At 38.3% G+C, this 13,365-nt stretch overlaps 1 protein-coding gene across 1 annotated transcript; it reads right to left on the minus strand.

Moving 5' to 3' along the window:
- Nucleotides 1–89: 89 nt before the first annotated feature.
- Nucleotides 90–3,949, minus strand: LOC135779021 (E3 SUMO-protein ligase KIAA1586-like). The gene is made up of 3 exons (XM_073815909.1): nt 3,559–3,949; nt 1,232–2,946; nt 90–275 (listed from the first exon to the last, which is right to left on the minus strand). The coding sequence occupies exons 1-3, from the start codon at nt 3,731–3,733 to the stop codon at nt 90–92; spliced, it is 2,076 nt and encodes a 691-aa protein (XP_073672010.1). The 5' UTR covers nt 3,734–3,949.
- Between the last annotated feature and the right edge of the window lie 9,416 nt (nt 3,950–13,365).

The following is a 13,365-nucleotide window of genomic DNA, read 5'->3' on the forward strand; positions in this document are numbered from 1 at the left end:
TCACAAAATATTTATTTATTTTTTTCATATTTTTTCTAGCACAAACACAAGTACATAACAACAACTGCTTGAATCTGCTGCTATGAGTTTCAAACACTCTTTTTCACGTGCTCTCTCTTTTGCACAATATCTCTGATATAAATGGTGTGAAAGAGATTTGTATACCTGTAGGCAGTGGTTGAATTGGGCCGGAGCTCATCGGAGCACAGCTCCGCCTCCTCAGGTCCACAACACACCCTGCCGGAGCTGACGGGATTAGTTTTACAGGGGGACCTCTGAGCAAATCAAGCTTCTCAGAGGTCCACTGTGATTTTAATCCCGTCCGAATCGGCCATGTCTGTGTTTTTCTCTGCAACCTCTGTAAAAATTCAAGAGCAATTTACTTACTGTCAGGTCTTTTGATAAATGTAATCCCGCCCGGATGCAAATGTCTGTGTCTGCTCGCAATATCTTTTGAAAACGCGGTTCTTTTGGTGTTTTGGCCAACGAAATCTGTCGTATAGGTCTTGAGTCCCATTCATTCAGCAGATATGGATGTTTTTTTCCATTAGGCGGAATAAAATAATCAGTGGTGTAGTCTAGATTTTTGTAGTGAGTATACTGTGATTTTCCCTCCCAGCCTCATACTCAACCGTCATAGAGCAACAACCCATAAGCACCACCACACTTACTAATGCATAGAGTATGTGTCTACATATAATTATGAGCATTCTGAAAGACTGCTGATATGTTTTCAACATGTCAATTTATTGTATTCATTTATTATAAACAACACATATAGTTAACAGCCAGTAACATACAGCTGGGCAGCCTTTACATCCTCTTACAGCAAAGGTTGCTGGCGATTTTCAATGAACATTTAAGAGTGCAGGTTGCAACTATTATTACCTAGTAACCATTTTTTCTTACTACCATAGAAAGCTGAGGATTATCATTAGCATTTTGAACATTTGTGCAGTTCTATCAAGCCCCTATTCCACCTGGATTGCGGCAATGATCTTGGGGTAGGGCAAAAAGAAGAGCAGTATAGGGTGCCATCAGAGATGAGGGAGGGTAGCCTGCTAGTCTACAAAGATTTCCATAAATGTTTATACTCTGGTGTCTGAGGTGTGCATTGCCTCCTTGCTTGTGTGGCAGAGCGATGGTTTTTCAACCATGTTGTAACATACTTTCTTGGCTCAAAAAGTCTTAGAGGGGGCCCATTAATGCTAATCATCATCAAATTACTTACATTAGACAACAACAGTGTAGATCTTTTGTCTGTACATATAATGTTCATGAGACTGAAGCCCCTTTCACACTCGGCTGTGCTGCAAGGGATGGTCTGGATGCATCGTATGAGTGGTTTTATGCCTTCGGGCTCACTGTCTGGGTGCTCAAGGAAATCTCTCATACCATTAACTGCTTGCTGTTCACAAAGATTAAACCGTCTGCACAGTCGTTTCACTTGTGCTTCACCATGCCGTACTCCAGGTGTTGATGGCCAGTTTCCTTTATCTAGAATGCTGAGATCATGAAGCATTTCACCTTCAAATGACAGGCGCTTCTCCATGTTGTTGATCAGACTTTGCAGGAACTGCTTTGCATTGATTGGTGTGAGCTTTCCATTTGACTCCAGGGGAACTGATCGAAAACGTCCCAAAGATTGTGCTGTCAGTGCCTCCTCTAATTTCTCTCCTGGCATGTCTTTGAATGATGTCAGCACTCTAATGGTGCATTTTAGGAGCTGGTCTGCCCTCAACAGTGTGACTGAATGTGCCTGGAGTTGCTCAGACAGGTTTGCAAGTTCAGACAGTGCATCATACATGAGTCCAAGGTCACACAGGAATTCCTTGCTTTGCATACGACATGCCAGGCCTCTGTAGGTTTGTCTTTCTTTGCTGTTTCTTGTTTGGTCTCCCGCAGCATTTTCAAAGTGTCTGTTAAGTGCTTCATATGATCTCCACACAGCCTTTACAGAATGGAAACTGCTGGCCACCCATCGTGTACTTAAAACTCTGCCAATTTTCATTACTTGTGAGCCCACTTCTTGCGCTGCTTCCAGAAGCTCACGTACATTTTTATTGGACTGACTGTAGAGATTGTGGATCTTCTCCATGAATGCTTTGAAGTGGTTGACTGCATGAACCTCATCCACAGCATTAGATACTGCCAGTTCCAAACGGTGGTTCAAGCAGTGCCATGTAAAGAGGTTAGGGTACCTTGCAGTCAGCCTGGTTGCCACACCAGAGTTCTTGCCTAACATAACACTGGCTCCATCAGAAACAAATGAGACCCAGTTCATCTGAAGCCACTCTTTACTGAAGCCTGCAGTGTCCAAGCAGTTAAGTAGAGCTTGTTCTATATCCTCTGCCCTTTGGCTCTCCAGCTCAACCAGCTCCAGAAAAACAAATTCAGGAGTTGCTCCATCGAATGAGGCTTTAATGTTGACAATCATGGCAGATTTGTGGCTGAGAGATGTAGCCTCATCAATGAGAACAGACAACTTGCTTGAAGATGATACAATACTGTCAACAATTTTTTTCTGCATCTCTTTTGCTATGTGTTCCACAATTTTTGTGGAACTGTATCTAGAGTGCAGACTAGTGCCCATGTTGACACCATTTTTTTCCTGAAGCTCAATCAAATATTCATGGTCAGTGAAAGGTCGGTTCATCTTTGCAAGACAGTATGCTGTTCTAAATACAGCATCTGTCTCAGCCAAAACAGTGTCTGACACAGTTCTCATCAAATTTCCAAATAAATCCTGTTCACCCTTTTTAGTGAGCTCTTGGGCTATTTCATGCGCCCTGGATGTCTCATGTCGTCTTATCTTGTTCCTCAAAGAGGCCAGAGATGTTGATCTGTTTGTGTTTGAGGGCTGTATCTGTACCCACTCCTCAGACATGGACACTCTTTGTTCTGTGAGGATGCCAGTTGATTTTGTTGCACTGCAAACAGCACAACCTGGAAGTAAACAAAACCATGACTAATTAGCACCATCATAAGTTTGTATCTATATTAGCACCTTGCACCTATATTAACATCTGCTGAGCAGGGCCATATTTTAATTAAAAATATTTTATAAACTGTTTATAATCTTAACACCATTGAAAGAAAAACTAAAAGAAGAAAAATGTTCCTCTCTTAATTGTTTTTTTCTGATAACTAACATTACCATATAGTAATTTATTGGTGTAAATTAATGAAGCCTTAAGATAACATTGAATTAACTGTCATTTGCATTGTCACTGAAATTCAATAGTTTATATCAGCTTTGCATATGTGCTGATATATCTACCTAACTTTCTGTCCCTCCAGTCTAACCAAGGATGCCTGATTTTAAATTCCATAGCCTGACTCTCAGTCCACCAGGCTGGCCAGGATTTGTCTTCCCTCTCGTCATCTAAAACAAGGAGATATAATCACGCACACACAAAACACACGCACACACGCGTGTACAAACACCCACAAACACACGTCTAGTAGTTATACTACAAAAACATGGCTAATTTACAACTCAGTATACGAATTATCGCCATTTACGTTAATGAAAACGTATTTGCTACTTTTACTTACCAGGTAAAGTCACAGTACAATCTGGCTCATTTTCTGTAACGTTAGATTCTTCTGCAACGTTCGTGTCATCTGTTGCAGTGTCATCTGTTGCAGTGTCACCCGAAGCGGCAATAACTTCATGGGCAGACTTACGAAAACAGTGAAAGAGTGTAGTCTGAGTTTGCTTTCGTTTCATATCTACATTGACTTTAGTTCATTTAAAACTTGCGCCGAGAAAAAACGCCGTTCCGTGTGTTGCTATTTTGGTTTGACGTCAGATCCAGGTCTTCTTTTTCTGTTGTTGAAATGGCGGTTGGCAAACCAACTAAAGGTGCATTTTCCGCCACCTACTGGATAGGAGTATGGAGCACTATTTAATTAAATACGTCAGATCCAGGTCACAGGCCACGGAAGCCCAAATATGGTCCAAACAAGATCAGTGCGATCAGTGCTTCGCAAGTTCGCAACACAGACAAGGTGATTGATTTATGAATGAAAGCATGAAAGTTTTGTTATAAAACGATGTTGTTACGTATCTCCGCACTTTTTTCAGTGGGTATACGGAAATCTGTAATTTTTTCTAGTGGGTATACGCCGTATACCTGCATGTCACGTAGACTACACCACTGAAAATAATTAAATCAAGACGAGCTGAATATCATCCACGGTTAAGCCTAAACACTGTAAAATCAGTAACGTTATAAGGTATGAACTCAACCTTATTTTGTTTCACTCTGGAATGGTAATGTTAATTAATAAAGATAATAAATTGTTATTAATCATTATTTCTTAATTTCTTTAGTTTTTTTATAAGCAGCCAGTTATATAACACACGTAGGCTACTTTATATGATTTGTTTAAGTTATTTTGATTTGTTAAAATTAAATTAATAAATTACATGTTCTGTGGGCTAATAATTTTACATTTAAAGCAAAATATCAAACATTAGGCTGCAAACACGCATATCCAGAGCACGTGATCTGTTGCAACGCCAAAACGCATGAAACAGACGCTCCTTTCTCAGGAAAAGCATGAGAATTTTTATCCCGTCCGAATCGGCCAAAATCACAGACGTCTTTTTTGCGGTCCAAGTTGCGGGCAGGTGCCGGTTGTTTATACATTGACCCGCGCATCACTGGTACGCAGCCCCGCGTCTCACTCAGATCCTCAAGAATGCGCATTCTCACAGGATGACATTAGACATTGTAGAGATGAGAGATAGAGAGGTAAGAGTGGTGCACACGTCGAGAAAACTTAATAGAAGTCTAGAAACAAATGATTAAAGTATGTATAGCCATATCACTCATCTCATTAAAATATGTTAAAAGATAAGACTGAACTTATTGTATAGTTTAATAAAATAATGTATTTTGGTTATATAAATCAATTACAACCTAACTATAGTGATTGTTTTACTAACTGCTGACCAGCTTATCTCTATGGCTAATTTATGAGACATATTGATGCTGATTCAGTATGTCGTTTTTCTTGTTAATTTAATCTTTTGGGTTATCTTATGCTTAGAATTAGTCAAGGAGGTTGAGTCTTATACCTTCTTTCAAAGTTTGATCAATTGTGCATAATAACATGTGCAACAAATGCATATAGGGTGTCAGACTCATAGATTAGCATAATTTAAAGTTCAGGTTTTAAAGTTTGGATCAACCTCTGGCACAGCTTTAAAGCTGAAACTTGTAAGTGAATTGTAAAGTATTTATCTTTGTTTGAATACCTACTCAATCTTACCTTACACATAAATACTGGAAAAAGAGCCCCTTTAGTGTAAAACACATTAAGTAATTTTACGGCGTAATTTTGAATGATGACTATTTACCGTAAATAAGTGCTCCCCCTCCCTACAAAAGCCAATTTAACCACTGCCTGTACGTTAAGACGAGCACTGTTCAGCACTGCCCACCAGGTGGCGCCCAACACTCACTGAAGCAGAGTTTATTAATTACCACCAATGTTTCAGCAAGGTAAATCGCCTTTATCAAGGTATTATTTTCACCAAGTGGAGAACAATATAAATGGGAGTGCTAATTATACACACATGAAGGTAATTACATACAATATTCCAATGATTCATTAGTAAACAAATAAAAAAATACAAGCACTGAGGAAAAGTCTTCCTTACAGTCAAATGTTGACTAAAAAGAATATATTAGGGCCCAAATGATTTTATTAAGAATAATAATGATATGGAAAAATCTTTGGGATACACCCCCAAACAAAACAAGCTGTGGGACAAAAAACGGTGCTCAGCCCTGCTCAGATTTATTCCAGAAAAAAAGAGAAATATTAAAAAGAATTTTCAGTGATGTTTACAACTTAATATACCAAACGTGTGAAACCAATTTAAAAGATAATCAACCAACATTGGCATATTTTGTAATCTACTGAACTTCATGATCCTCCTCTTGTGGTACAGTATTTAGACATGGAGGTAATCTACGAGATAAATTAATTAGATCGGACCTTTCTTCTCCATCTATACCAACAGAAAACACTTTAACACCGATCTAAGAAGAAAATTAAATGATCAGTGTGATTCAATCAATGTAGTAATACGTAAACACGTGTAAATCAATTCCCATTTAAGAAATATGTTGTAAAATAAAAGCTATTATTTATTTGATAATATGTCATAGTGGTAAATCATATGTAGGAAAAACAAATAGAGAATATAAAACACACATCACGAAACATCAGAGTGTAATAATATGCAGAAATATGAACTTGCCATTAGCACTGCATTTTGTTGAACTAAATCTTCCTATTACTTCATTATTGTATATAGGAATTGAGAGGGGATTTCCATAGAAGGTGAGGTGAGGTGGACCAATGTTTACTTAGATAGAAGGCCTTTTAGGTATATTAAATGCAAAATTTGGCCACACATATTTTAAAAGCAGATTTTGATTTGGGTTGTTTTTTTATAGGTTTTATGATATTAAAAATGAATGGGACTTTTATTTAAATGTATATGTGTTTTTTCTGCATATTGATTGTTTGAGATTTAAGGAAGACTTATATTTTGTTTACTAATGAATCATTGGAGTATTGTGTGTAATTACCTTCATCTGTGTACAACTAGCACTCCTATTTATATTGTTCTCCACTTGGTGAAAATGATAAAGGTGATTTACCTTGCTGAAACATTGGTGGTAATTAACAGCAGAGCTATTCAAATCTTACCCTGGAGGGCCAGAGCACTTTATAGTTTAGTTCCAACCCTGATCAAACACACCTGAGCAAGCTAATCAATGTCTTCATAATCATTAGACAATCAGCGGTGGCAAAGTTTGATTAGGGTTGGAGCTAAACTACACATTGCTCTGGCCCTCCAGGGTAAGATTTGAATAGGCCCTACAGGTATACAAATCACTTTCACACTATTTATATCAGAGATATTTGTTTAAAAGAGAAAAAAAGTGTTTGAAACTTGTAGCAGCAGATTCAAACAGTTGTAGTTTGAATTAAAGGAAGCAGAATTGCAATTCAATAGAAATTCAAAGAAATTCATTAAACATATTATACAGTAAGTGAAGTGTTAAAGATTAGGCTTTCAGTATATGTCAGATATGATTGCATTACATATTCTATAAATTAAATTAGTTTGAACTACAGATTACATTAACAGGAAAGCTTTCCCCCTGCAATTAATGTTAAAAACTCTAGTCACATAACAAATAATTAAGTTAGATTTTTTTGTAATTGTAATTTTGTGGAACACGATGGAACAAGACTTAATTTCCCAGAATGCTTTACTTTAACCAAGTATTTAAAATGGTTGCCAAACAATTTTCCAAAGTAACTTTCCTAACACTGAATGTATTGGAGATTCTTTCTATTGTGTGACTGTGAAATTTCTTTGAATTGCCATGAATTTAATTCCACTTCCTGTCATTCCAATTCCAATTCAAATTCAACTTCCTGTAGGGCGGAGTCAATTCAATTCTATTTCATGAATTGAATGGAGGCCAATTCTGAAATTCTAAATTGTGCACAAGCCTGTTGTGCTAGAAAAATATATAAAAAAATTGTGTGAAACATTGTACACACATGCAACTCTCATCACAAAGATGCACATAATGATTTGTGAATGTGCTAAATTTCTGCGTGACTTCACATATTTTGATGCAGGCGTTCAAGTAGGTTTTGCACCATATTTACTGCAGCAATTGTAGCAAAAAACATGAGTGTATGAGTTTCTTAATCTGTGATTGTAAAATGGGATTCGTGCAGCTGCACTGAAGGATTTGTGAAGGTGTAACTGTTGTGTTGTATTTGAGGGAAAGAAAAAAATCTACAAGTTAGCAACTCTTCATCTGTGACTTCAAATTTACTGGTACACGTGTGGATAATCTCTACTAATACAAATTCCACTGTCACAGGTATGCAGCTGTTTTACACCAGATATACCTTCATAGGTAATGATTGTAACAAACCTTTGTAACACATTTAAGTAAGCAATATTTGACGACCTGTTTTTATCTATTTATTTTATTAATTGTAGAGGTAAATTCTGATCTAAATTAAGTCTTAATTAAATGTTATGGTTTGTGTTTACTTTCAAATGAAAGAAAAGAGATTCCTGAAACAAATGATTTAAAAATTAACATCAGTTGTTTCTGTACCTAAAGTGAATACAGAGATGATCAAAGTCAAATTAAGCAAGCAGGTATTTCTTTACAAAAAAAGCATGGTGTCTATAAAATCATTAATTTTAGTATCTTGTTATAAATTAACATTTAAGAAATTTTATATAAAGATTAGTGTTTATCATTTACAGTAACAATGCCAAATTATATGTTATTTGTCAGGTGTTTTTTGCCATAACCACTTTGACGCGCTAAATCTCAAAATTACATGAGATTGCTGAACTAGCCGGGGCTTCCAAGGCAGGATCACATTTGTTATTTATTAGGTTTAGTTATCAAAATGTTTCGTTATATCTTTGTGTGATGTTCTGCACATCATGGCTTTAAAATGTTATGAGGAATCATTTAATGAATGTTTACACAGCAGAGCCGGCGCCAGACCATGACTAACAGGGGGGCATTTGGCTTCCAACGGGGGGGGCACGCAATAGCAACAATAACTTGCAAAAACAAGACATTAAACAACAAATACAGCAAGCACACACTCATACAACTGATACAGACTGTCAGCTCATTTCCTGTATAAAGTGTAAAGACCACAAACTATGCACAAAACTATTGAACTTCGAACGCGACGTGAGCTCAAGCTGAGCTCTGCTACGCTCGCGCTTTGCTCTACGCAACAAAAAACCGCCCTCGCGCGGCGCAAGCCATTGAAATGAATGGGTTTCATAGCGCACCGCACACCGCGTCCTGGCTTGAAAAAAGCCGCTTTACCATAATCACGTTGTAATGCTGTTAACGGTCTATAGACACACTTCACATTTAAGCTTACGTAATTTAAAACAACGCTAACTTACCTTTGAAATAGCTGAAGACGGCGTGTACGAACATAACTTCCTTAAAACAGTGTCCTGTAGATTTGTAAATTCCACCTCGACCTCTAATCTCTGAGTTTGAGCCAGTCTGTGTTTGCATGAAGTCAGATGAAGCAGGCGGTGCTGGTTCGTTCTAAATGTTCTAATATCCATATTTTACACGATCCATAAAATGCCGCGAAAAAACACGTTGCTAGTATCAAGTCACAAATATGCTAAAGACGTAAGACGGGTGAGACGCGGCAATACATCCAATCAGAGAAACTGGTCTATTTTAATTAAAGAAAACATATATCAACTATATTTTCCTCATTTGATTACATTACAAGTCATGAAACATTCAATGTTTAATTTATTTAAAATTATTCTTGATATATATATTAAATTAATAAAAAACTTTGTAGGGGGGGCACAACAACCTGTTTGGGCGGGCACTGCCCGCGAATGCCCCCCCTTGACGCCGGCCCTGTTACACAGATCGCCTTTCATTTTAACTTAAAGAAGAAACTGACGATGCATTTTTATCTTTTTTTATCACTTGAAAGGCAGTTTTGGTCACTTTATCAGAAAGTTGTTTCTGGGTGCTGCTTATGAGAGAAAATAAAAGTTAACCATTTGTTGACTATCTGGTTTGGTCCCGATCCCAACTCATGCACACACACATAGATGATTCGACTATCAGTCAACTATAGGCAAGCAAACAGATAAGTAACTACATTAATAACCAAATAAAAAAACACCCAGAAATACACCTGGTACAGTGCTAAATGTAATAAAAGTACAGAGTAATTTTCTGTACCACAGTACAGCCGTGCAAACACAAAAATTACCAGAAATAGTCGTTGCATAAAGTCTTAGTTTATTGAAACACATGTTCATGTAGTGTTAAAAGTTTGTGATGTCCCCTTTCAAGTGCCCTTAGAAGGGGAAAATATCTTGTCTTGTGAGAGAAAGTTAAAGTTACCCATTTGTTGACTATGTGGTCTTGTCCCCCTTCCAGCCCATGCATACACACATAGATGATTTAACTATCAGTTGACTATAGGCAAGATTCAACAATTCTGATTTGAATATGTAAATCCTTAGTCGGGGACACCCTTAGTGTCTTGTTTAGGTTTTGTTCTGCATGTTATTTGTTAACTTGTTACTTAATTTCTATAGTTACTGATTGCATAATAATGAACCCGTTGCCTCAGTGATTCATTGGTGTCTCCTTATGTAATTATTAGTTCAGTTCCTTTGTCTATTCTCATTTGTAACCTTTGCTTTGGAGTTTATTTGCTGGTTTATGTTTTGTTAGTGTGTTGATGTTTTGGTGATGGTTGTCCTCCTGGAGCTTTGTCTCATCTCCACACAGGATGTCTAGAGATCAGATTCTTGGTCATCATTTATAAGAGCAGACCAAGAACTGCTGACTGCCAGAGATCAGTAAAGACGAGTGATTGTTGTGTCATTTCATTGAAGTAACATTGATCCTTCTGTGGTGAAAATAACAAGAAGGAATTCTAGTTTACATGCTTTTACATCTACAGCCACGCCTGAACATAAAATGGCCGTCATGTTTTGATCTCTACATTTTGGCTTTTATCTCAAACACAAATCTTTATGCAAAACCTTTTCCAGTTTGAAGATGCCGAGATTGATTTCACTTCAGATGTTGTTTACTGTATGAGGCTCCTCATTCAAATAACATTTATTGTAGTTTATAACTTTTACTTGGCAAAAATTATCAATGCACTTGCTGGTATTTAAGTATATTTTAGTACATTCAAGGGTATACTTTTCAGTTTCATAACAGTTCTAGATGTTTTGGCAGGGTTGCCGTGTGGTAAAAGTGTAGTAAACATTCATTATACAATTTATACCAACAGGTCTATATTAACCCAGTTAAGATCGATGGGTGATGGGGTTTTCTCTTCATTAGCTCCTAAATTATGGAATGCTTTACTGAATGAGATACGGCAATCGAAGAAATCTTAAATCTCATTTTTATGGTGGCTTTTACTAGATTATTTTCTATTTTAAATTTGTATAACTTTTATGTTTGTTGTTTTATTTGTGTGATTTGTTTTTGTTCTGAATTTTAGTAGTAAAGCGCTTTGGGATGTACTTTAAGGCACTATAGAAAATTATTTATTTAAGTCTGGCAAATGTGAAAAACTGCTCACCTTTATAAAGATATAAAAAAATCGACTTACTGGCTAACACATAATACTTACAATTATATTATTGCCAGTAAGGCCTTCTCTTAGCTTTTTGTTTATTTAAATGTTTTGTTGTGTAAGCACAGCAGAAGGGTGTATAGCAGGCAAACCTCTAAGATGATTTCAGTATTAATTCTCCTAAACATTTTGTTTGTTCTTCAGCAACATTGACTCTACTTATTTTGAGAGCAAAAAGACAAAACATTGAATAGATTGAATAGACCAGTAAGCACATCAATATACAAATAGTAAAGTAATAAAAACAATTCAGATGTTGAAATTTAACTAGACCAGCTGGACAATAATTAATACTAAAGGAAGTAAAGTTTAGTAGTATAATTGCTTGTGAAATTAATGATCATGTGGACATGTTTTTCATACATTGCGGAACACAGTAGCATTGATTGGATGGCATCAATTCAAAAGTGCAGGATGGAGGAGATGCCCCTTATTGTCTTTCTTACTTTAGCTGAACAAAAACAATATTTTAAGCTCATTTAACTATAGCTATATAATGTATACACGGCAGTATAGTCAGTTAAAGTGTGGCAGCACCTCAATAACATCCAATCTTATTAGTTCTTGTATTCCATGTGAAAAAACATGCATGTGAACATTTATTATGAGACACAAGAACCAGTGAGATTCAATGTTATCAATGACGCATCATATTTGAACTTACCATACAGACAGACAGACGGACAGACAGGGTTACTGTTGGGCGGGTCCTCTATCACCGTAAGCAGGGTAGAGATGGACGCCGGTCCTAAATATTTTTTGGGGGGGCAGTAGGCATCAGGCTCCGTGAGCTGAGGAGCCAGATCAGCCACGGACGCCTGAATACTCTACGTTAACTCGGTTCAGTCCTGTCTTTTGTATGGCAATTTCAAAGATGGCTGCCGCCACACCCGAGCAACTTTACAAGATGGCTGCCGCTACCGAGCCACTTCACAAGATGGCTGCCACACCCAAGCCACTTCACAAGATGGCTGCCACACCCAAGCCACTTCACAAGATGGCTGCCGCTACCCGAGCCACTTCACAACATGGCCGCCTCACCAGTTCATGCTAGGACCCAGCGGTTAATGTCTAGTCTGGAGGATACCCATATAATGTCTGTACGGACGACAGGGATCCCAAGTCCGTTTATGTCCAGTTCCGTGGTCTATATGGTGCCTGAGGTATTTCCTTTGACTTCTTTGCTTCCTAAATTTGCCATGGTTCTGTGGTGTGTGTGGTCTGCTTTCTGTTCTTCTGTTTCACAAGATGTCTCTCAACCCCATGAACCTGAGTCATCTGAGTTGGCCGCAAAGCCTGAACCCGAGTCTCCTTAACTTCCTGTCACGACTGACAGGTCCGAACCGAACTGAGTCTCCTGTACTCCCTGTTTTGGCTGAAGGGTTTAAATTGGAGTCTGAGCCTAAGTTTCCTGAATTTTCTGTCCTGACCATAAGGCCTGTTTCCTAGTTCCCTGAGTTTCCTGTAAAGGCCGAGATGGTTACTCCCAAGTTTCCTGTGTCCTGTAAGTCAGCCAACAAGGTCACTCCTAATCTCCATGGACTCTCTGCCCTTGCCAAAATGGCCATGCATGACTCCCAAAGTCTCTGTGTCCCGTCCAAAAGTCCATTCCTGAGTTCCCAAATCTCTCTGTCCTGCCTAATGGCTGTCCCCGAGCTCCCTGAACTTTCTGCCTGGCTCAAGATGGCTGCTCCTGAGCTCCCTGAACTCTCTGCCTGGCCCATGATGGCCGATCCGAGCTCCCTGAAATCTCTGGCACAACTAACCTGGCCCAGAGGGCCTCTTTCTGCTCTCTCCCTCTGCCTAGGTTCCTGTTGCCACTGGAACCACTATAGGTTACAGTTCCGCCCTGGTCTCTGGCTCCACCTGTGGCACCACCCTGTTCCTCGTGGGTTCCTGAAACCACCAGCACCACCATGGTTTCCAGATCCACCCTGGTTTCTGCCCTGCCGGCATCGGGATCTCTACTAATGGGCTGATGATTTGAATCAGGTGTAAGAGCAGTGAGCCTCCAGCATAGGTGTCATTGGCAAAGGACAAAAAAGCAGGAAAATATACGGCACACCTAACATGACGAGGCGACATACACACGCACGCACACACACACACACACACATATATATA

Source organism: Paramisgurnus dabryanus, chromosome 1, assembly GCF_030506205.2.
Source record: "Paramisgurnus dabryanus chromosome 1, PD_genome_1.1, whole genome shotgun sequence".
In the NCBI taxonomy this organism is placed as follows: Eukaryota; Metazoa; Chordata; class Actinopteri; order Cypriniformes; family Cobitidae; genus Paramisgurnus; species Paramisgurnus dabryanus.

Coding starts and splice junctions, on each gene's coding strand:
- LOC135779021 (XM_073815909.1), bottom strand. CDS start 3,733: ATGAAACGAAAGCAAACTCAGACTACACTCTTTCACTGTTTTCGTAAG. Junction 2,947..3,558: donor TTGTACTGTGACTTTACCTG/GTAAGTAAAAGT, acceptor GTTTACTTCCAG/GTTGTGCTGTTTGCAGTGCA. Junction 276..1,231: donor CTACACTGTTGTTGTCTAAT/GTAAGTAATTTG, acceptor TGATTTGCTCAG/AGGTCCCCCTGTAAAACTAA.